This window comes from Condylostylus longicornis, unplaced genomic scaffold, assembly GCF_029603195.1.
Source record: "Condylostylus longicornis isolate FDR11 unplaced genomic scaffold, ASM2960319v2 ptg000007l, whole genome shotgun sequence".
Classification (NCBI taxonomy): domain Eukaryota; kingdom Metazoa; phylum Arthropoda; class Insecta; order Diptera; family Dolichopodidae; genus Condylostylus; species Condylostylus longicornis.
The window spans coordinates 1,317,203-1,342,108 of NW_026577976.1; the positions used below are offsets into that span (position 1 = coordinate 1,317,203).

At 24.7% G+C, this 24,906-nt stretch overlaps 1 protein-coding gene across 1 annotated transcript in view; it reads left to right on the forward strand.

The window, feature by feature from the left end:
- Positions 1–24,906, forward strand: part of LOC129618481 (all trans-polyprenyl-diphosphate synthase PDSS1) — a 67,736-nt gene that overhangs the window by 38,325 nt on the left and 4,505 nt on the right. The window contains exons 2-5 of the mRNA XM_055533265.1: positions 9,864–10,073; positions 11,774–11,913; positions 13,824–13,965; positions 19,880–19,969. Coding sequence (XP_055389240.1) covers positions 9,864–10,073; positions 11,774–11,913; positions 13,824–13,965; positions 19,880–19,969 — 582 coding nt within the window. The remainder of the gene's footprint in view (positions 1–9,863; positions 10,074–11,773; positions 11,914–13,823; positions 13,966–19,879; positions 19,970–24,906) is intronic.

The following is a 24,906-nucleotide window of genomic DNA, read 5'->3' on the forward strand; positions in this document are numbered from 1 at the left end:
ACGCAATATATAATATACACATACATACATAAGTATATTTCTTGTTTTGGAAAAAGGAACTCATTGCAAAAAAAATTATATTATTTTATAAAAATAGAGAAAAAATTATATTTATTGCTCTTAAAATAAATGATAAAAGATCAGCGAGAAAAGAAAAAAAAATCCCAAAATGTCATTCATAAAATGAGTAACTTTTGAATAATTTGCCACAATACTTGCACATAATGTTATGAAAATGAAAAATTTTTGATAATGATAAATGACATAAATGAGAATTGTTATTATGTCATTTTAAAGTAACTTTAGTTATAAATAAAAGAGTTAAAAAAAGTGATTGAATTAACTGGCAAAAGAAGGTTATTTTCTAACAGTAACTGACGGAAAGTCATTTTTCAAAAATTAGAATATAGGAACCAAAGGTATTCGATAGGGTTTAGTGCGGAAAATTCCAAAATATATTCGACAAATGCATGTAGAAGGTACCGTTCAAAAGCTTTGTTCGGCGATTCTTATAAAAATCTATTCGGCGAAATCATAAACTCCAAGAACTTTTAATATTACCAGCACACATTTAATGCACTTTCTGCAAACACACTTTTTAAATGTATTTTGTATTTATGTATGTATATGCTCATCTTGCATATAAAGAAATGTTTACATGAATCTTGTGGTTGACCATTTAGCTATTATAATACTTTCGCGCATGTGAATTTATGATGTGACATAATCATTAAATAAAAGTAATATTAAATTATATTTTTTACAATTATAATACAAAATAAAAAGAAATGACTTATACTATGAATGCAGATTTTTTTTTAACTGTTACAAGGATGAATCGAATTACTGAATTGATAGTTAAAAAAAAACTAAAAATTTTTGCGCATTTTGAGGGTAAAATTTTAAAAAGACAATAAAAATTGTCTTATTTAAAAATTTAAAAAAGGAAGGCCAGCTGTAAAAAATATATATATACATATATGTACAATATAAAAAATTCAAAATGTACCGAAAATATTATCAACTGTATTTATGCATTTATGGTCATCTAAAACGATAAACACAAAAAAGAAGTGAAGAAAAATTAAATGATGCGGTTTACGTGCAAAGTATACTCGCTAGTTTCGATAGGTAAATCGTTCACTAAATATGGTACAATAAAAATATTGCGGTATAATAAAAACGTATATACATGTATGTGTGCTAGTATACGCATCTACAATATGATTTTTAAATGATAAAATTGAAATTGACCCAAATAATTCGATTTTATGTTAAACGAGAAAAAAAGTAGAGTTGACTTTGTCAACTCTGTGATACCCGTACGAATTTGTTGTCCTATGTGCGAATAACTATGGGGCAGACTATGACTTTAAGTTGCCGTATTACCATATTAATTTATACAAAATTTCAGTACTATGTGTTTTTCAAAATACTGGTTGTGCCAAACTACTATTGAAGTTGTATGGCAGCTACCAGAAAGAGCCAAGAAATTTTAGCGAATTTTATCAAGCACATCGGCCCTACTAATATATTCACTTGTGTGAAATCTCAATATCACAGCTTTTATAGTTTCTGAGATATAGCCAAATAACTTTTGAAGTTGTATGGCAGGTACCAGAAGGAGCCAAGTAATTTCAACGACTTTTATGAGACACATTGGCCCTACTAATATATTCGTTCGTGTGAAATTTCAATACCATAGCTTTAATAGTTTCTGAAATGTAGTCAAATAACTTTTGAAGTTGTATGGCAGGTACCAGAAGGAGCCAAGTAATTTCAACGACTTTTATAAAACACATTGGCCCTATTAATATATTCATTTGTGTGAAATTTCAATACCATAGCTTTAATAGTTTCTGAAATATAGTCAAATAACTTTTGAAGTTGTATGGCAGGTACCAGAAGGAGATAAGTGATTTCAACGACTTTTATGAGACACATTGGCCCTATTAATATATTCGTTTGTGTGAAATTTCAATACCACAACTTTTATAGTTTCTGAGATATAGCCAAATAAATTTTGAAGTTGTATGGCAGCTACCCGAACCGGTACCCCGATCACGTCCAATTTAAATAGGGTTCTGGCACTTACTACAATAAATCATTTGTGAAAATTTGGTGAACTTAGCTCAATTAGTTTTTGAGTTATCGTTCGGACGGACGGACGGACGGACGGACGGACAGACAAAGCTAAATCAACTCAGAATTTGACGCTGATCAAAAACATACACTTGAGTCTATATCTAACACCGTTATTTCTTAGCGTTACAAACGGTAAGGCAAATTTAGTATACCCTTCGAACATACGTTCGTACGGGTATAAAAAAAAAAAGAGCTTTAAAAAACCAAAAATTTCAAAATTTATTTAAAACTCTGGTGCTGTGTACGTAAGGCGGAAAGTAATTAAAATACAAATAAGTAGAATATTTGTTTTTTAAATTTGCCGCTTTTTTTTGACTAATTCATTTAGCAAATTCATTGAATTAAAATTTTGTAAAATGTACTTTATATTATGTGCTTATCTTTAATATTACTTACTCGTTTAAATAGGCAAGGTCAAAGATAATAATTCATCAGCGTTTTTATAACTAAAATTTACATAATATTGCATTTATTTACTTTCACTTCAACGGTTCCATGTAATTTAAATAAACTTTATAAGATTTTGCATAATTATGTGTGCAGTATGTTCAAAAAGTTGATTAAATGACTCATTAGAAATGAATTTTTTTTAGAAATTACTAGTACATTTTGATGCGAGAAAATTGAGCTTTTAAAGAACTTTAGTTTTTTTTTATCTTTTAGGGTTAAGACGTCCGTGGTCGTTCCTTTTTGCAGCCAATAAACTATTCTGTTTGTGCACATATTTACCAGTTTTGTTGTCACTTTCTTCTTCATGACGGGACTGTTGATGTATTTAGTTGAATACTCATTTTTTTTCGGCATGGACACTGTCAAATTTTTCTCGGCTTTAAAGTCTTCTTTTTTCCTCGGCATATTCCGCATTCTATGAATTCGGTACGAATTTTGAATGTCGTAATCGTTTATTTTTTATGCCAGTTTTAATGGATCAATATTTTTCACTGGAATTGGAAAAGAACTTTTAAAATTTCTATTAAATCATGGTAATTTAGTAGATCTTTCATCTTTGTGGACAAGTTCATAATTGAAAACTGTGTTAATAAAGTTTTTTCTTTATTGGAATAAATTTATGTCATTCACATTAAATTTATACCATTATTCCAATTTTACAGGCATGAAATCAAGTAAATATTGTTATGCATACGTTCATCAATAATTGTCCTTCTTTTTGGTGTTTTCGTTTGAACTTGTTATTATGTAAGTCCTTTGGTCCAAAAATAATTGTAATTTAGTTAACCTTTTCTGGAAAATCTCGTTATAGAAATTTTTATTAAAATTTCAATTTGTAATTCAAATATTTTTACGCGCACTTTTAATATAAAATTATTATTCTTTTCATATACATGCTTTGCTTTTTGTTTGTTTTTTCTTAAACTGCTTACATTCTTCTATATAAAATGCATTGTTTGTCATCTTACAAGTTTATTAATTCACCCTATGTGTATGACAACTTAATTTGTATTAAGACATAACTGAAGATCATCAATTCATAGAAAGATATCAAATAATTATGCGCATAATATTGAAGTTGAGTGGTTTGATTTATCGATATTTTTAGGACCTGAATATATTAAGGCGGATATTAAAAATTTATAAAAATTGATTAAAATTTAACAAAAAATAATATTTTTTAAACAAAAATAAAATGAAGAGCTTAACTTTTTTTTAGAAATCTAAGAGCGGTGTAGTGTAAATTTAATGGTTCGCATGTTAAAATAATTTCTTTTTTTCATAAATAAAACAAAATGGAAATGATTTACACACACACAAAATTCATGCACAAATTGTCACATAACATCATCATCGTCATCATTGTATCTTTGACGGTAGAGCAAAAAATTATATAAAATGACAAAAGAATCGTAAAATTTGACAAAACTTGTATTAACAATTCTGTTAACATGACTTGCGGTTTTTTCTATTGTATTGATTTTTAGAGGAATTTAAAATAAGAAAAAAAAATTACACTAAAGTTTGAAAGATAAGGAACATACTGGAATTTTGTGAATATTTTGCTCAATGTCATGATTATAATGCGTTTTTGTAAGATATTTTGAAAAAAACTAAAATTATTTGCTTATTATTATCTAATCTTCGCCTTCAACACTATGTTTCTAATATTAGCTAATTAACGGTTTAGCACTTATTGATAGAATTCTACAATCAAAGGCGAAAGGTTTAAAATCGGTTCAGTGTTTATTGAAACCAACATCGAATGTTTTCTGGTTTGAGCCCAGGTCGGTTCGTTATAAGAAATTAAATATAATATTGTGCAATTTAATATTCAATACCAGCTTATATACAGTTCATGTTAAAAATTGTAGTCCACAAGTTTGATTAACTAGCTTAAATGCATCCAGTGCACAAAACCTCCAAAGATAGTTTTAAATATAAATACGATTTGATGGAATGTTATAATTTGAATGTTTTTTTTCTAAATATTTATAGGAATTTTTTTACATAAAATGTCGTAATGATCATAATTAAATACATAATAATTAAAATATTTTCCAATGAACTAATTATTTTTAGGATTCACATAATATTAAATTCCTCAAATTTTTGTTATAAATAATCACATTACTATGAAATTTACAAGATTTTTCCATTTATTATGAATTTAATTGAATTTTTAATTATTTTCTCAATAATTTGGTAATTATTGTTCAGCACTGTAGTTTGATTTTTATAATTCATTTAACGCTAATTAAATAAATTATAAATAAAATGAAAAAATTGTTTTATGTTTTTGTTCAAAAGTTGGTTATCCTCAATTTGCACTCTGAAATTTTTCTTCTCTTTTTCTTTTCGATTAAATATTTCATGTTGATCACTGCTAAAAAAATGCTACTGCTGATAATTTTTTTAATGCTTGGCATTGCAACTTGGGTATATGCAATTACCAAAGATATTTTGACTTTATTTTCTGAAACTTTGGCTTTTTTTTTCATTAAAGTGTTTTTAACAAAAGCGCAGACAAAACAACTTAAATATGCACATTTTATGTGTGGTTTGTATTAAAGTTTTATTCATTTGGATTTTTGTTTTAAATAGTTTAGCACTTAGGTTTTCCACTCTCTTATTTTTTCATTATATTTGATAATCGCATGTGAAAGTATAAAACGGTATAAATTTTTTTTTTTTATAAAAATACAAAAAAGATGAAAAAGGAAAACAAAACCAAAAAAAAAAAAACAAGAAGTTTAAGGTTGTTGAACATTGCTAATCGTATACCAGTTTGGAAATGCTATATAATAAGATTATACTTACTCGTATACTTATAGTGAAAAGTGATAAAAATTGTTTCATCTAATAATAAAAGAGTAAGGAAGTTTATTAGGTTGATTCAAGAAGAGTTTCAAGCAGAAAGTTTTATAAAATTTTTGGGAAATGTAACACAAATTTGTAGACCAGCGAACTACTATGTAAGCTCTTTACCCTTTATAAAGGCTTAGGTAATATTTTGCTTTGCTACGATCTTTTTCAAAAATTTTAGGAGATAGCTTGAGAAATTACAAAAAAAATATTGCTTTAATAAATTGTATTATTCATTTAAAAAGGAAAAAGTATTTAATGTCTAAACTTTAACCAAAGATAATCCAAACAAAAATATTTAAACTTCCATAGAAGTGGTTTTTCATACATACACACATTCATATACAAATTTCAAGAAATATTTAGATCGAAAAATTAGATCAATTTTTCCACATAAAACTTTATAGAGGTTTGTCGATGGGCCTCTTAGTTCTGGGCATTTGTATGAGGTGGTGCTCACAGTTTTACTAGTCTAGTTTTACTATAGTAGGGATGTTTTGTATAAGTTTTAGGTTCTCCTGTTACTAAATCTAATTAATTATTTATTAATTCTAATTTAATATTTTAATTTGTTACGTTTTGCTGTACTACTGAGGATAAAAAATTACAAAACATAAAAAACTAAATAAAATTTGGTGTTTATTGAAATCATTATTACGTTCAGCTTGTTAATTTTAATGAATAAAAATCAAATTATAATTTCATAATTGTTTTAAATACAATTTTATATAATTACTCAAAAAATAATGACATTCTAATTTATATAGTGTCTTGAATTCATATTTTATGGTATTTAATTTTTAACAAGAAGCTAATTTTATGGCATGTCGTTAATATAATTAACAATACTTAAATTTAATATTTTATTTGTGATTAATTCTATTAATATTTTTCTTAAATGTTAAGCATTTAACATAGATTTGTTAAAAAATCAAAAAAAAAAATGACGTCCTGCTTACATTGTTTTGTTGATTTGTAAAGTGTTAAAAATTTTAATTAAAATGATTCTGTAATGTTATTAAAATATTTTGCGAAATTAATGTTGGTATTTGCTTGTCGTAAAATTAAGTGAAGTAAGTGAAATGAAAACTAGATAAGTATATAGAAAATTTTTATAGTATACGGAGGTTTGCTTATTTTTTTCTACTGCGAAAATTATATTTTTTATGAAGTAAAATATAAAAATTAATTTTATTACGGTGTTATTTAGACATAATAATATGTAATTACAATTAAAAACTAATTAAATTTTAAAATAAAAACCCTACCCTATACAATAGTTAATATTCACAATGTTGTTAAAACAGTCGATTCTTATATGTTATGTTTTGGCCGACCGTATTGCATACAATAAGAGAGGTTATGTGATGGCAAACAATTTTGCATATCGAGTTTTCGGTGGGAACGCATTTCTCCATAGTAAGGAAGTGTAAATAAACTATTTTTAGCAACCCGTCGGTCTGTGTGTGCACACGTGTATCTTAAGTTCGGCTGAACCGAATTTGATGAAATTTTATATGAAAGTTTATTTCGACTATGGCACAGATTAATCAACTTTTGGGATATATCAGGTCTCGAGAACTGCTTTTTTTAGCGGGCCTGTTTTAAATTTTTGACCACTTTGAATAAAATATTCAACTGATTGAAATTTCATATATAAGCACTCCGCGAAACCTCCTAACTTTTGGAAGAAATCAGGCGTCAGCAACTGGACGTTTACTACTGGCCAAATATTCATTTTTGCGTATATAAAGAGAAATAATCAACCGATTTCATTGAAATTTAATTATACACAAAAGAAAGAATAGGGCTCGGAAACTGATCTGAGGGCCGAATTTACATTTTCTACTATATCTATGGAACGAATGGATGAAATTTCTTAAAATGTGATATTTGAGTTCCGGTTGTAACAAGAAACTACTGAGGAACTTTTCGTATAATTCGGACAGCATAAAATGAAACTCTACTTAGAGCCAAATTCACATTTTTCTAGGTATGTTAACTAAAAGATTCCTTCTAACAGTATTCCTTCTAACATTCGTTGACAACATAGCAATTCGACGTTCGCGTAAATTTGCATTTTACAGATTTGGACTTGAAAGTATTCTTATAACTTTAGTATCGTTTGATATTCTTTCTTTAATTCTTGGTTAAAATCGTACAAACATCGCTGTACAGTGAGAAACCTTGAAATTATTCAAATTTTCGAATTAGCGGTAGTTGCAGTTAAGTTAGATAATAAAATTTTTCTAATAAATACCATTTTACATTTCTCATTTTTAATTATCATTTTTGTTTGCTTCAACTTATAAAAACGACCAACAATAGCGCTCTAAAAAAGATTCTGCTAATTAATCATTATAGATAATTAAGCAACTCTTTTTATAATTTTTTAAATTAATTATAATTTAATTTTAATTTTGATTTCATATATGTAGGTACATGAAATGTGTTGCAAATCGGCTAATATTAAAATTTAATATGGAAAAAAAAATCTATTAGAGTCTTAATGGCAAATATTTCATAATTACCAATGAACGAAACGTTTTAAGAATGAATTAGTATTAAAGAGTGGTTTTACAAAGATCTATGTTCATACCTACATTCATATTAAGGTTATGTTAAAAGAGAATGCATATTATTGCAACAAAAATGATTTTGCATTTTTATAATTTTCCATCGAATATTGCAACAACAATAATTAATGATTATTAAAATAAATTAAAAATTTATAAATGCCAGCTTAAAAATGCTAATAATTTGAATCTATATAAATCTATTGTAAAATAGAAAAAAATAGAAATACAAAAAAGCGCGCGTTTTTTTCACAACCATATTATTGTCCATAATATAACGGTATATAAATATGAAAATAATAATAATTTATCATTTTTATCAAATACCCCATGATTAATCAATTATAATTGCCTTCGTTTTACAGATTTAGTTCGAACTTATTTTTAGGTATCTTTAGGTTTAGGTTTAGCTTTTTTTTTTAGAAAAATTTCAACAGAGATGAAGGTACAAAAGTAACATCACATTTAAAGTAAACAAATCTTGTCAAAAATAATTAATGAACGTGTAGAAAAACATGTGAGTAAAATGACTGCAACAGTATAGTATTTCTGGAGGGGAATTTATATTTTGTTTTTTTTTTATTGATTTTATCACACGCTTCTATATGATGCTGTGAAATTGAATAATCGATTGATAAATCAATCTAGATATAGGGATTTTTCTAATTTTGTAATATGCCTGTTGAGTTTTTTGTTTTTCAATCTTGTTTTTTTTTTATTGTAAACATAAAATTTAGGACAAGGTTATATTTGTTAGTTGTTTCTTGTAACAAGTTTTTTTTGTTTTCTTCATCTTGTTAATATAATAAAATATGAAAGTGAAAATTAGGTGGTAAATATATTGAGAAATTTCAATAATAATTAAATATTGGTAAATCAAAAAATTCAAAACAAAAAAAAAAAATAAAAAAAAAATTTAAGATTCTGTTTAATTTATGAGTACTCTGAAAAATATTTGATTATATTAGGAAAAGGTTTTCTTTTTCTAGATAATTTTTGTGCTAGACATGAAAATCAATAGATAAACTGCGATTGTTTTAGGAATATTTGATTTACGGTAAAATATAGCGCCTTGAATGGGTGATTTACAAAAAATTTCACAAATTATGAATTGTACAGCGTTTCAAAACTTTTTAAATGACATCTCATATGATAATATTTAGTCACTTTGAATTTCATTAAAAAAAAAAATGAGGCTTGAATGAGCTTAATAGTACCAATGCCAATTATTTTGGAACGAATCCAATGCCAATTACTTTGGAATTAATTTCGAACGAATTAATTTCAACTCTCGCGGATGGTGGCCAGGTTAAGTTTTGAAATTATAAACTTTACTTAATACTTACAATACGAGTAATGATATTTTTAAAATAATATATTAGCGCTCCGCTCTGATGACGAAGAGGGAGCGCTCTTTGGGAGGATATCGGTTTGACGGATTGGAGGTGTCTCTGGGTGATCTGCTGAGCTTTTTCAAGGGACTTTAATGGTATGTACTGTGGAGGAACGCCGATGGGCCTTCTGAGTTGCTTGGGCTGCCGCTCCCGTCTCTAAACTAAATGAAACTAGTAAACTCTTATAAATCCCTGTATCGAAAGTATATGCCAAATTGTGTCATAAATGTTTTAATTGTTTTGGATTAATATACTCGAAAACTATTTTAGATTTAATCTGCTAATTATATACCTACCTTAGTACGTATTATACATATGCTAAAATTTCTATAACATTCCCTTACTATTTTCATCCTTTATTTTAACTTAACATTATATGAAAGTTTTTGATAAATATTATAATTGATTTTTTTTTTCTTATATATGATTTCAGAGTTTAGCTACATCATCACATCACCATTTACCTTCTAGAATAGCAGTAACAGAGCAAAATGAAAATAACAGTAATAATACCAATAATAGTATAAGAGGTTATAGTTCAGTACATACACAACAGCCAGCTGGTCCAGTTAGAGAAATTCAAATTGATCCATATAGTTTAATTGACGATGACTTAAAGTTTTTTTATAAAAATATTCGAAATGTAAGTTTAAAAAGAAATTATTTTAAAGAATTAAAATTATGAAAAAAAAATCCATTTCAAGACCGCTCTAAGCGGTACTACACAGACAATCTTTTAAAATTATTCCGCTCAGATCATGATAAGCATATTTTATAATTTGCAATTTACATACTTTTGTAAGTACCTATATGTAAGAACATAATATATTTAAAATATTCACAAAGTTAAAATTATAATTTTTACATATTAAATTAATAGTTCCTTAATATAATAATAAAATTTAGTTATAAATTACGATATAGTATTCTCGTACGTGTGCAGTATTATAAAAAAATTTTTAAATACTATATACAGTAATCCATTTATATAATATGCATTTGTAATATCCTTAAATGCAACTTGTTTGAGAGTACATTTAAGATTTTTAAAATTTAAAAAAAAAAATCAGTCAACGCATTTATCTGGGGATGACTGTATTAACACCATATTTTTCACTATATTATTTTGATTATTGTTAAAAAAAAACTATTTTCATTGTTGTTAAAATTTCATTCAACTAAATAATTGTGTAATTTACTTGAAAATTACTTAACACCTTTGATGTGCTATTAATAATCACAAACAAAACAAAAAATACAATGAATTATAATGCAAAACTTAAATTTGCCTACAATGTACTTAAAATTTACTAGAATATTTTAGACACATGAAAAATTTTACTTAATGTGAGATTTTAATAAAGCAGAAATTGTATATTGTTTGTACATATGTAAAAGTTGTCATTTTCAGTTATTATTTTACTGTAAAACATTAATAGATAGGTAATTTTTTATTTGTCAGTTTGTTAATTGTTTAAAAAAAAAAGAGACTTCTATTTATTATCATTTGCTATTATATTTAATTTAAAGTAACCTTCACGAATTCGAATGTGTAAATTTAAAATTTTAAAATGGTTGAAAAATGGGATTTGCTTTAACAAATATTTACAATTTACGTCAATGAATTTTTTTGGTTACACATTTTATGTTTTTTGACAGTGATTTAATTAATATTTATGGCAAAAGTTGTTAACATTGATTTTTAATAATATTATTAAACAAATTTTCATGCAATCTTCATTTTTTTAATCAATATTTTTTAAAATGAAATTTTTTTTAAATTTAATTATCTTATATACGCAGCCTTATCATGAATTTCAGTTCGTAACCCTTCCGAAAATTACGAATGTTTTATTGCCAATTTCGAATTACGAAAATTTTGCTTCGATTATTAGTAATAGAGTAATTATAAATTACGTTCGTAGTAAAATACATGTCAAATGTCTATTCCGAAATGGATATTCCGAAAAATGGTGCTGCCATTGCTAATTCAGAATCTCTACGAAAGGGATTTGTGAACATTCAAAATGTCGTAGCTAAGTTCGTAATTTGTAGGTTTCTTCTAGTGGAATTCATGATAGGACTGATAGTATAAAATTTAATGCAAAGCTTTTCTTAAAAAATATGAAGTGTACTGCAATAAAGACCTCGTGGCCGTGAGGTGGTTGTAAAATGGCACACTTATGAAAAGAGATTTAAAAAAAAAAAACATTAATTAGAAAGTAATTAGTAGGAAATTTTCAATCCATATACATATAGATTTTTTTTGAATAAATTTAATAGCTATAAATAGGAAAGAAAATAAAATATTTAATAAATTGATTTTCTTCTTTTGTTTTCTAGGTTTTACAGAAAGGTACAAATCAAGTTGAATTAGAGAGAATCGCATCATATTATTTTGATGGTTTAGGTAAAGCTTTCCGACCGATGTTAGTTATGTTAATGGCCAGATCAATAAACTATCATATGAACACAGAATCAAGGTGAGTATAAAAAAAAAAACATAAAATGTATTAAAAGATACACGTACACATGTACATATATATTATGTACTGTGTTGCCATACTTTTGCATTTAATTCCACATGTTTATTATTAAATTGACTGCATTGTTTTCATTTTTTATTTTTTTTTTTTTATTAATTTTATAGCATTTCATTATGGTTTGTGATGCTTTTAAGAAATTATATGGTTTTTTTTTTTCATTTACGAAATTTATAACAGTTTATGGGTAAATAAACACCCATTTATTATTATGCATATATTGTGGACTATATCGCCATACCATCTTCATTATATGTATACCATCAATGCGTTGCAAAGGTCTCCACGGTTGTTATATAAATGATTGTGCAGTTTTTGTTTTAGATTTTGTTTTTCATTTTTGTGGTATAGGTGGAAATGCGTATATGAAATTGTCAACTCGCGTGTATGCAATTTACATATGAAATTTTGAAATTTTTTTTTGTTTTGTTGAAAATGCATCAATTTTTTTTGAAAGAGTTTTGGTTTCTTTTTTTTAATAAACCTATTGAAGAAAGAAAAAATAATTTTTTTGACATACTTTATAGGCATGTTGGTATGTATATATGTATATGCAATGTATTCAAAGTACAATAAAATTGGTTAATTTATTAAAACAACTAGTATAGGTTTTACTTACTTTTATGCATATTTAGTATGTTTGTCGATATGCTAGCATTAAATAATTTTTTTTTTAATATTACGAAAATTTTAATATTTGGTAATCGGTTATAGTAATTCTCATAAAATTATATTTGTTGCCTAAAAACTTTAATTATTTTTATCCGGTTTTATTTTTTTTTTTCAATTCTTTGTAAATTGAAAAAATTGAAGGAATGCAATAAAAACAAAAAAAAAATGCATTTTCAGTTTTCATTTTCTTTATTATTTTTTTTTTAATATTTTAATAATAATAAAGAAGATGAGACTGGATTAATTTTCTTTTCATGCCATTTTTGAATCCGAAATAAATTTAAATTTAGTATTTTTTTTTTAAATAAAATAAATAAGGAAAAAAAGAAAAAGATTGAATTGAGTGTGTTTGTAAACGAAATTGCATAAATGCATAAATATCTGTAATATTTTTAAAATAATGAAATTTATTTGTTATACAATTGCAAACACGGATAGTTTCTCATTTTAATAGAAATAAAATAATAAATAATGTTGGGTTAAACCAATGGTTTATAAAGAAACATTTCAACAAGTGAAAATACTGCTTTTAGAAAAATCTATTACATGATTAAAATTACTTTCTAAATATATTTCAAAGATTGCATATATTTAGGATGAGAAAAAAAAAAATTAAAGATGTATTAACATAATGCTCGAATTCAAGAGTTAATTGTGTGAGCTAGGAAAAAAATCATATTTTTTGATGACATGGTATATACCGTTAGCTTTCTGCATAAAAAATTTAGTAAATCTTGCAATTTCGAAAAAATAAGGAGCTAGAAATTAAAATTTTATAAATTTTGAGATTTCATAACTTGAGAGAGGATGGAAGAGAAAAAAAAATTTCTTCTAAAATATAAACTATTTATTATTATTTAAAACTTTTTAAAATTTTATGGTCCTGCGGCTTACTATCTAGAAAAAAAACAGCAACAAAAATTTCGGTAACAGTAACGAATTTCAGATAGCGGTCATTTTGTTTTTTAAAGTTTAAATATGCTGTTCTGCAACAGAACAGACTAGCTACTACTTTTCTGCTTTTGCAAAATTTGAAAAATGTTTGTGGTTTCGCTGCAATAAATAGTTATAAAATAGCACTTTTTTCTATAATTTCAAATTTGATTGATGTTCAAAATAACGTTAAATTACTTATTATCAGCTTTTTCGAATAATAATTTTTATTTTTGATATTTCAGTCATCTTTTGGAAAGACAAAGAACTGTTGCACTATTCGCAGAAATGATTCATTCAGCTAGTTTAGTACATGATGATGTAATAGATCAATCAGATTTTCGTAGGGGAAAACCTAGTGTAAATGCCATTTGGAGTCATAAAAAGGTAATCATTTAATATTAATTTACATTTTCTTTTACATGAATTTTAAATTTTATTGAATAATTTGAATAATTGAAAAAAAAAAACTGAAAGTATATAATTTCTTCAATATTAACAAAAAAAAAAAATATTTAAATTAAAAATATAAATTAAATTTTTATGTTATACCTTAATTAAGCAACTAAAAGGTGTGTATTCTCTTTTATCTTAGCGATTTTAAAAATTTAAATTTTAAAATTATACTTAAAATATGTTCAATAATAATTTTATTATAAATAATAATTTATGTACATTTATTTTTCTCTTAAACTTTCGATAGTGTTAACAAACATTTCAAAATTTTTCTTTTAGTTTTTCGATTTCATTTCGAATTCAATGAATGTATTAAATATTCACATTTTCATTTTTTTTTTGATATTTTACTTCTTCATGGTATGTCTTCTACTACCAGATTTACTGATGTCTTCATCATAATGAACAATATTGAATTGATATATTACATAACAGGTTTAAACGGTAAATATTATTAATAATGTGTTAGCAGAAAGTGAAGGTTTCGAGTTATTCAAAAATAAAGTAATTTCTTACAATATTCTTTTCTCACTATGTAAAAATAATATTATTATTGCATTAACCTTGAGATTTTTTCGCAAATACTCGTATTTTTGAAATGTGAATGAAAATTTTTTTGCTATTGTGAAAATGGCATCCTTTGATTCATTTTGGAAATTATCAACTCTATTATCTTTTAAGTACAAAGTTTTTAATAAAGGTGTGTGAACAGAAATTATGTTGCAAAAATTTGTTTACAGTAAATTTATTTAATATAATTGAGAATTAAAAATCATGAATTGAAATTTTTGAACTTAATTAATTTGAAGAACAAATATTCGCAAAATTTGAACAAATATGGGAAATTTTGAAAGGTTTGCAACTTGATCTTAGATGGTTTGTGTTAAGAATAAGTTTACTTAAAATTATTCCATAAGCACCGTCATATAATTAATTCTTTTTGAAAATTTAGAAATGTAGATTTTTTTATTGAAAATTTATTATCAATTTACATTAAAGAAATAAATTCCTCTCATAACTCATAACTCCAAGACCTACTTTTATTATTGATTTTAAATTACCTAATATTTAATAACATTCGCTTAATAAAATGTCGTTCTCATTTACGATCTAAAATGAATTATGCTTAAAATTTTCAATATTTCATAAAATTTATATTAAATAACAATAATATTAGCTATTTTTGAATTTCGTATAAAAATTAAGTAATTCTAAAATTATTTAATTTTCTAATTGAAAACTTTCATAATGACATAATCAAATGTTCAAAACGATTATAACAGGTGAATCATCATATACCTACTTATATACAACGCACTAAATATCAAAGACCACAGAGCATAATGAATTTTTTTTTTTTTAATTTTTATTGTGTTTTCTTTTATGTTAGTCTTCTTTTATTTACTTATTTTTTTTTCTCTTAATGTTTAAAATTTATATACCGTAAAAATTTGTATTTTATCGCTTTAATTATTGTTATTATTATTAAATATTATTATGTGAGAGAAGGTGTAACATAACCAACATGCAACTGGAGAAAGTGGGAAGTTTTGAACGTTTAATAATTTAGCTACCGCAAAAATTTTGGAAAAATTTATTTTTTGTTTTTTTTTTGCTATATAGCACACTTTGTTTGAAATTCGCTATATAAATTAATATTAAGTAGTGTAATAAGGAAATGGACGTTAATAAATTAAGTTCGAATGCACTTTATTAATATATGAACTATTAATTGAATTGTCCAAAACATAAAAATAAAAACTGCTTACATTGAATGTTATATTGAATGTGCTTATTTAAAAAAAAATTATTTATTTTTTAAATAAAATATTGAATTAATTATTTTGCAATTATTTTAAACTTTAGTATAATAAAAATTATATAATAAACTTTCTTTAATAAAAACAATTTGCTGTAAAATTATAAATTTCTTGATGTCATGATATGATTTCGAATTTGAAGATTGAAGAATAATGTAATTAGAGCTATAATATAAAATTATTGCCATAAAGCTATATAAAATTATTTTATATATAAATTAAGCACATTCTTTACATTTGATAATAAAACAGATTTTATTGTTAAAATTTTTATTTCTGAATTTCTGCAAGTGCCCCGCTCTAGGCGGAACACGCTGGCGCGGAACAGACATATCGAAAATTAGTATCAGGGAAAATTAGACTCGGGATGGCTTAGATAGTGCACCTGTAATAGTAAGTGCAATGACGACATGTTGATCAAAGGATAGTGGTGGCAAAACGGTTCATTTGTGCCAACTGGGGTGTGGTGAACTAAATTTAAAATATTTTATTTTTTTGAATGAACTTCGAAGTTTTTTAGTAGCTAAAATGAAAAATTGCTTATAATTAGGCGCAACTTAATTTTTTTTTAGAAATATTTTATTCAATAATAATAATTTGCAATTTTATTGCTCATAAAAATTTTTAAAATTATTGCCATTGACTTGCGTTTTGTTGAAGTGCATTATAACACTGAATCAACAATTCCGGACTAGATATATGAAATGCTTTTTCTGTATATAAGAAAATTCTGTACTTAATATAAATTGGGGTATTAATAATGTGACATTTATTTTCCATCTTATATTATTTTCCATATGTAAAGTGCGTAACAATTCCCCTAAAAAATTTATTTTAGATTATCTATGGTGTAGTAGGGGACGGTATATGTTTAGAGGTTATATAACTTGTACAAATAGGATAACATTAATGAAAAGGAGGATTAATATTACTGAATTTCTATTTATTCTGTGAATTATAAAAAAAATATGCCAAGTTCACTTATTAATATACCAAAATATGCCAAGTTTCCAAGTCATCTGAATTGGAAAGTGAAAAATTTAGTTGGCAGTTTTGAATTTTTTTATATATTTAGAAGGGATTATTCTCATAATTTTACTATATCGAAGAAAATAAAGAGTTAAGAGAGTTCTGATCAAATATATTGTATAATAAAAATTAAATTTTTTGTGGATCATATTTTAAAATTCAGTCCTATCATGTAGTTCCATTTTGATAATTTTATATTTGCCAATTAAATTTTTGGTTATTGAATGTTTTTCCCTTTATTAAACAATTATTGTGAAAAAAAAAGTATTTCAAAAATTATTGTAAATATTTTAGGCATGTAAAAAACAAATAAATTTTAAAATATTTCAATTTCTTCCACAACCTTTTTTTTTATTGTTGATTTTTGTTTTTTATTTATTACATTTTTATTAAAGTTCAAACGAAAAACACCATTTGAATATAACCATCTTTTGAATTAAAACAACCACTTTATTAATTTAACAACATATCGGGGTCACAAATTATCGCAGTTTAAATAGAAAGAAATTTTATTTTTAACTCTTTTTTTTTTCATTTCTTCTCTCTTTTAATTTACTTCTTTGTTATAATATTTGTGTATATGTGGTGACGGGCACGGCGCTATCGCGTATACTTCTGTAATTTTTAAAAGTTGGCGCGCTAAAGAAAGTGAAATTATTACGCGATCAGAGTTTATAATAGTTATTTAGTAGTTATTTATATACATACACATATATATATATATAAATGACTGTGAAGTTTTAGTTTCTTCTTGGAGTTTTTCTTTGTTTACTATACACTTTTAAAACTTGTTTAGCTTTTTTTTGTCTATTGAACGTATAAAATCATTATTTCAATTTAAGTTTGAATTTACACCTGTACAACTGCTTTTGAAATTTTTAGTGTTAGGAAAAAAATGTATGTAATTTGTAGGTATATGTACATTTTCATTATTAAAATTGAACTTTTATATGGTAGATTTTATTATCATTATTGGTAATCGAATTATAAATTTTTTTTTTGTTTTTGATTTCTTATTGTTTTTCTATGATGATCGACTACTCTGACATGTGTGCATAGAATATTAAATGAAAATGATTGACGGAAATGAATTTATAATTGACTTGATGAACCCATACTTAAAAAATTTAGGGTAATTTTTGAATTTATTAAAAAAAAAAAAATAAAAGTGCATTTTTTGTTTGACTTTTAAAAGAAAAACAAAAATACCTTGTTAACAATCATGTTAATCACACGGATCATATTAAATTATGATTTTTCATTTTCTTATATTACAAAAAAAAGAAAAAATATGAAGACGGATCTAATTAAATTTCTTTATTAAATATTCGTTCATGCAGGGTACATAGAGGAATTCAAAAATTATTCAAATTTTATTATAAGCCGAGATATAATCTTGCTTCTCTTTAAAATTTAAGTGAATTAATACAAAATTTCATTAGTCAGACAGTAGACAACGCATGTTATGTGTAAAAATATCAAATGGAATTTAAAATTTTTTAAAAATTTCTACTAATAACATATTTAGTTTGCCTAATAATGTATTTGTAATATTCAATTAAAATGACACTATTTATACTAAGTATTGCCGAGGTTTTTGATATTTTCACATTTGTTAACCCAATATTCAAAATTTGGAGATAAATCCATTCATTTTTGTGGTATCTTACATTAAAACTCTGAAAATTTGTTACAACCCTTTGATATTTTTGATAATCGCATTCTATTTTTTTGTATTAACATTAAATGAGTTCCGTTTCCTTCATATCGACTGTTGCGATACGATAAAGGACTTGATTGATTCGGAATGTAATAACAAACGAAAATTTTATTAAAAATGTTAATTAGAAATAAGATTATATTGACTAAACTGGAAAATTTATGACTTTGGCAATAATTGACCATATAACCCAAAAAAAAAACACTTATCAAGAATGTAGATAAAATTAAGAAAATTACATTAAGTAGAGTTACCAATTATGTAACCTTAATTATGCCTTAAAATTTTTTCCATCTTAAAAAAATATGAAGTCAATCGAATAAATAGAATATTTTACCGATTACTTTAAAAAAATTTTTTTTCATATCATCATGAAAAATTATTGATTAAATATTACAATTTTACATCAAAAATGTGTTAATTTTCTAAAGAAATTTTTTTGAGCGTTAAACAATCATCAGTACTTAGTATTTATTTAAGTGTGTAATTGAAAATTTACGTAAAATCCGGGTTCTTTTTTATGCATAAGAATATTATACCCTTTTTATATTGTGCTAATTAACAACTAATTTAGAAATTTTTTTTTGTTGAATTTATTTGATGATATATAAAATTAGTATGAATAGAATTCTTAGACTATATAAAATGTAAAAATACCTTTAATGTTATACCCTTAATGATATTATGGGCAATAGTTAGAATTATTTGTAATGGTCAAAACTTGCTATAATAGTTACATAACATAATAAATTTTTCTGTAAATTTGAAATACTAAAATCAATCTTATATTTTTAAGCAAATATGTAAGTATAATAGAAATAATCTTCTTCTTACATACTTGTCTTTCGTGATTGAAACATAAGAAACTTTAAAGTATAGTGCGGAGATTAAAATTGTATTGATATCATGTACTTTTAAGCGTATGATTCCAAGAAAAATGTTAAGGGCAAACGTTTTGCTGTCCAAACTTATCTAATTAGTGAGTTAATTTTATTTTAATATGTCATCCTAAAAGTATGCAAAGAACGATATGTCATAAGCAGTACAAATAGAAAATTACATTGTATGTATTAAAAAAAAATGTGTTCGCTATTTTAAGAGAAATGTGCTACTTTAAAAACCATCGGCTTGATTCGAATTTATTATTATAACAGTTATATAATCGTGAATTGTACGTGAAAACTTTTCGAATTGTTTTATTAAATTTATATAATGCATTTTTGTTTTGCATTTCTTAAGTAATAATTATATTTTTTGTTTTTCTTTTTCCTTCTAGGTTACAATGGCGGGAGATTATATTTTATCAGTGGCTTCTATTCTTATTTCAAGGTTAAACAATAATGAAGTTACTTTAGCATTACAACAGGTAAGAGTATGTTATAAAAATGCAATTCTTCTTCTTTGTCACGATATTTTTTTCCTATATGACCTTCATACGATTCTTGTTTTAAATATAAGATTGTTTAGATTTTATTCCACTCATTCACCGATTCTACTGTCCGAAGTTTTGAAATTTCAGAGCCCATGACGTTGGTTTTTTGAAAAACAAAACCTTAAAACCAGATTATATTATGGAACACACATTAGTAAGCTGTGCCAAAAGTTATTAAATTCCATTTTCAAAAAAAAAATATTCATTTCCTTATTGAATTTTCACATTTCGTTGTTTAAATATTTTTATGTATATTCAATTTTTATTTAGATAAGTAATTATCATATACGCATTTTTATTTTATTTTATTCTCGTACATGTATACAATATAGTTTTTTTAAATAAATTTGTCGATATATAAAAGTTTTTATATAAATTTGACGATTTTGGTGGCAAATAACTTAGCGTTTCGATTTGAAAATTTGAAATAAAGAAAAAGGAAAAATAATGTTGAAATTTTGTTTTTTTTTGACAATTTAGTCACGTTCATTTCGGAAATCTTAGCTTCTTTAATTTTTTTTTCATATACATAATGGGTTTTATTCGCTCTCTATTTACTATATGCTTTTGTTTTATTAAACAATGTACGTATTAAAGATCGTTTACATAATTTTTTTTTTGAAAATTTTAATTATTTTGTTAACTAAATTAAAATGTTATTGACAATATTTAAAAAATTGTAATATTTGTAGTAGTATTTAAAGTAATTGTTTTAATAAATTTATTTTGAAATTAGTAAAAATTTGGAAAATATTATAAATATTAATATTAGGTTAGGTTGACGCGGCTATCTAAGCGTATACACTTCTGCGCGATGTGATACCGACGCATCTGCATATCATAATCTAAAGTCTAAAAATTAAATTATATAGTATTCTGTAAACTGTAATGAAAATAAAAGTAAGATAGTTTAAAAACATCGAATTTTATGTACAAATTATTAGGTGCTTATTAAAAGTATATTACTCTAAGGTAAATACTGAATTACCTGCCTATTTATAACGAAATTTCTTGTAATTGTTATTTTGGATGCGGTGCTACGTATATTAAAATATTGTTATACATATTTTGTTTCATTGGCTTATATTGTTTCTATGTGTACTCGAGCTTATCCACAATTATAAATGCACTGTAGTATTTAAGGTGCCCTCTATTTATTTTGTTGCTAAAAATTTATTGTTATTGTCAAAGTTTTCAAGATAAACAAAATATTTATGTAAACACGATTTAAGAAATTTTCATAAATTTGTTAAACATATTCTATTTAATTATATATAAACAAACATAATAATTATATGTACTTCTTATATATTCGCATTACAAGGGATTTTTAGATTAAAATTTTTGATTAAATATTTAAAATATGTTTTATGAATTTTAAAAGAATTCAAAAATAAATCTTATTTCGGGTGAGCACAATGTTCTGTAATGGTTAAATTTTATGAAATAGTGTCCATTGTTTACTATTATAACATGTATGCCTTAATTTGTCGTTTTACTCTACGTATACACAAATAATTTTTATGGCATATTTTAGAAATATATTTGACTTAGGTTAATAAATTGTACAAGATGTTTCCATTTTGAATCAAAATATGGCAAATATTTTTCGAAAAATATTTTGGCAAATTTATTAAGAAAATTTTATATTAAATAGTAGAAGTAATTTAACGGTAACGGTATAAGTAATTTCAATACCGGGTAGTTTTAAATTGCTTTACAGCAAAACGAAATTGAAAAGTAAATCCCCTAACTTCAAAGTTGCAGTAATACTGTATTAATATACATTTTAATTTGTGAGTTCTTTGCACTGAATTCTGTATTATATGCAAGTCATTCCTACAATTTCCAAATCAGGGGGCCTGTCAACTTGTAGCTGAAAATCATTTTTAATTATAAGTTTTTCGAATAGTGCAGAATCTTTGCGTCAAAATGTTTAATAATAATCGACAATAATATGCAATAATCGACAAGTTGGAAACAAGAAGGCAATTAAATCTTATGTGCAAAAGAAGAAAGCTGTTTTTACTGCTTTTTTATTTGTTCAAGAATTAGTATTGATTTTTTTTGGATAAGTAAAGTTATAAAGTTATTCCACAGAGTATAGACAATGAAACACTTTGTATATTTTGAAAACGCAAATTTGTCTAGCAATGATTACCGATAAATACATGCTAATTAATATTTCGATATGAGTAAAATTTCTATATATTTTGGCTTTAGTGATTTTCTTTGCGAAATTTAAATTCGCACTTTTTTTTTTATTTTAAAAATTACTCATATTTCGCATAAAAAGTAGTGTTTTAATGAATGTGTAGAAGAAACAATGTATTCAATTAGCTCATAAACTTTTAATGAATATTATAATTGATTATGTATACATAATGTTAGATATATGTACGCACATACATATGTTTACATAATATGTATATATAATTTAATGTCAACAATAAAAGGTTGATTACACAAAATATATACTTAACTGCTTCGTCAATATTAATATAATTGCAATGTTTAAGACAACAAGATCAACATAAATCTCTTTGCGATTTTGAATTGAAAATAATGTATGTATATAGAGTCTCATCAATATTAAAGAAGGAAATAATTTTTATGTAAATTTATTGCTATTAGAACAAAGATTAAGTGCAAAAAAATGTGTGAATTGCATAAAAAACAATTAACCTCACCTTAATTTTTTTTTTTTTTATGTGACAAATAAATATTTTTAAATCAATTTTCAAAATATGTACGAGTAGAAGTAGTTAAGCAAAAAGAAAATATTTGAATGCATACCGAATTATGGTGTCTAAACTTTTATTAATTACATATTTACATTAGTAGGATCAGTTGCACATTGCATATCGTATATTTTTTATGCTAATATTTTTTCTATATAGTAAATTATGTAAAATTTATAAGTGATATTCGAATGTATTTGCAAAAAGAATTTTAAAAATGTTTTTATAATAAGATATTTATGTGTAGTACGTGTTCATTTAATTTGTGTAAATTTAATACCAGATATTTTGTAATATACAGATTTAAAAACATGCAATACGATTTAATTTGATGAATGAGTTTGATGCGTTTTTATACATAAACTAATATACATAGATGCAAATATCCTTTTATCCTTTTAAATAAAATTTGGTCTGATATTCGGCTATCCGAATAATGATTCATATTTGAAGCAAATTAAGAATTATTTTGCAGATTTTTGTATTAGAGCACAATTTAAAGGTATGGTGCACCACACTTATGGGCAATAATAGATTTTTTTCATACAAAATTTTTCCGACAGAAATATTTTTCTGAAATACAGTCGTATTTTTCCTTATAAGTACATAATTAAATAATAAGGAACGAAGATCTGCAGAAAAGAAAATGCTTTTGCAAACTTTAGAAGACAAATAAAAATTCAAGGCAGACTTTCATTTCGAAAATCATTTATTCCAATCTTTCAAAATTTTCTTGCTCAATTCTCCTACTCAGCTTCATAATCAAAAAATGGTTTCCAAAATTTTTGACAAGCAGTAACTTTTGTAAATAATTTTTACCACAAAACAATAGAAAAATCACTAATTTCTTTTTCGCTGAAAATTCGTCGTTTTACGGCGAATTTCGGCGAAAATTAATTTTTTTAACAACTGCTGTGTCGGTAAATTTTGATTCCTGCTAATAATTATATAACTATATAATTAAAAAATTAAAAGCGCAAAATTTTTGATTTTTCGTTTTATTCTTAATTTATATTAACAAACTAATGAACGAACACACGAAAATAAAAAAAAAAATTAAATAGCTAAGATAATTAAACAATTTTTAATGGCATAATTTTTTACACTCAGATATCAGATTAGGTGTTGATCGAAAGTAAGGGTTAATTTAGACTAAGGGTTATTACAAACAACTTATTTAAAACAAATGTTGAAACAGTTTTAACAAGGTTAAGTTTTGAATTTCATAGCTTTAATACTTTAATACTATAAAAGTGTTATAATCGGTTCTGTTTATCATTTACATTTCTGTTAACCTTTCTTGCATGTATTCGTTTTGGAGAGAGAAGATGAATTTCAACATTTACATACACGTACATATATATCTATACTAAATCGTTGCATTAATTACAAATCAATGCGGAAATTTCAATTTAAATGTGAAAATTTATTTTTATTTACTTGTTACGATTATGCGTTAAACGATTGAAGCCAAACTGGCTGGCAGAGTTACTTGTTTTAATCGTATATGCGTATTTTTTGTACATATATCATCATAATTTTTATTATTTTTATTTACATTTAAACCACTATTAAGTTGAATTGTCTTACACCACCAGTAGTAGTATTACTCAATGTTATGTAATGAAAAATTTCCAAGTTTTTGTTTTTGTTGTTTTATTTTTATGCAAAAGCAAAATAGTAAATATGTAAAATTTGTGTCGATCTCATGTCATTTATAATGCATAGTTAGATTTTTAAATTTTTTTGTTATTAGAACATTGCGGCCAAACTTTCTAAATTAAAGCACAGAAAAGTAAAATATTCTTAGAGAAGACAACTTATTTAAGTGTAATACACCTTAAACTCGTCTATTTAACATATTAGAAAATGCGATTTGAATAATTTTTATTTACTAAACGTAATATTACTTTAGAATGAGAGTTTGTGAATGATTTCAGATTTAAAATTTTTTATTACAAATTGAAATTGAAATCAAACCTACACCCGAACAGACTGACAGATGCGCACAGATTGACAGACAGCTAATCAATTGCTATTTAAGTTTCATTTACAAGAAAACACTTAATTCAATAAAGTGATGATTATTTTAATTACTAAACAATCATTTCATTTAACCAACGATTCGAT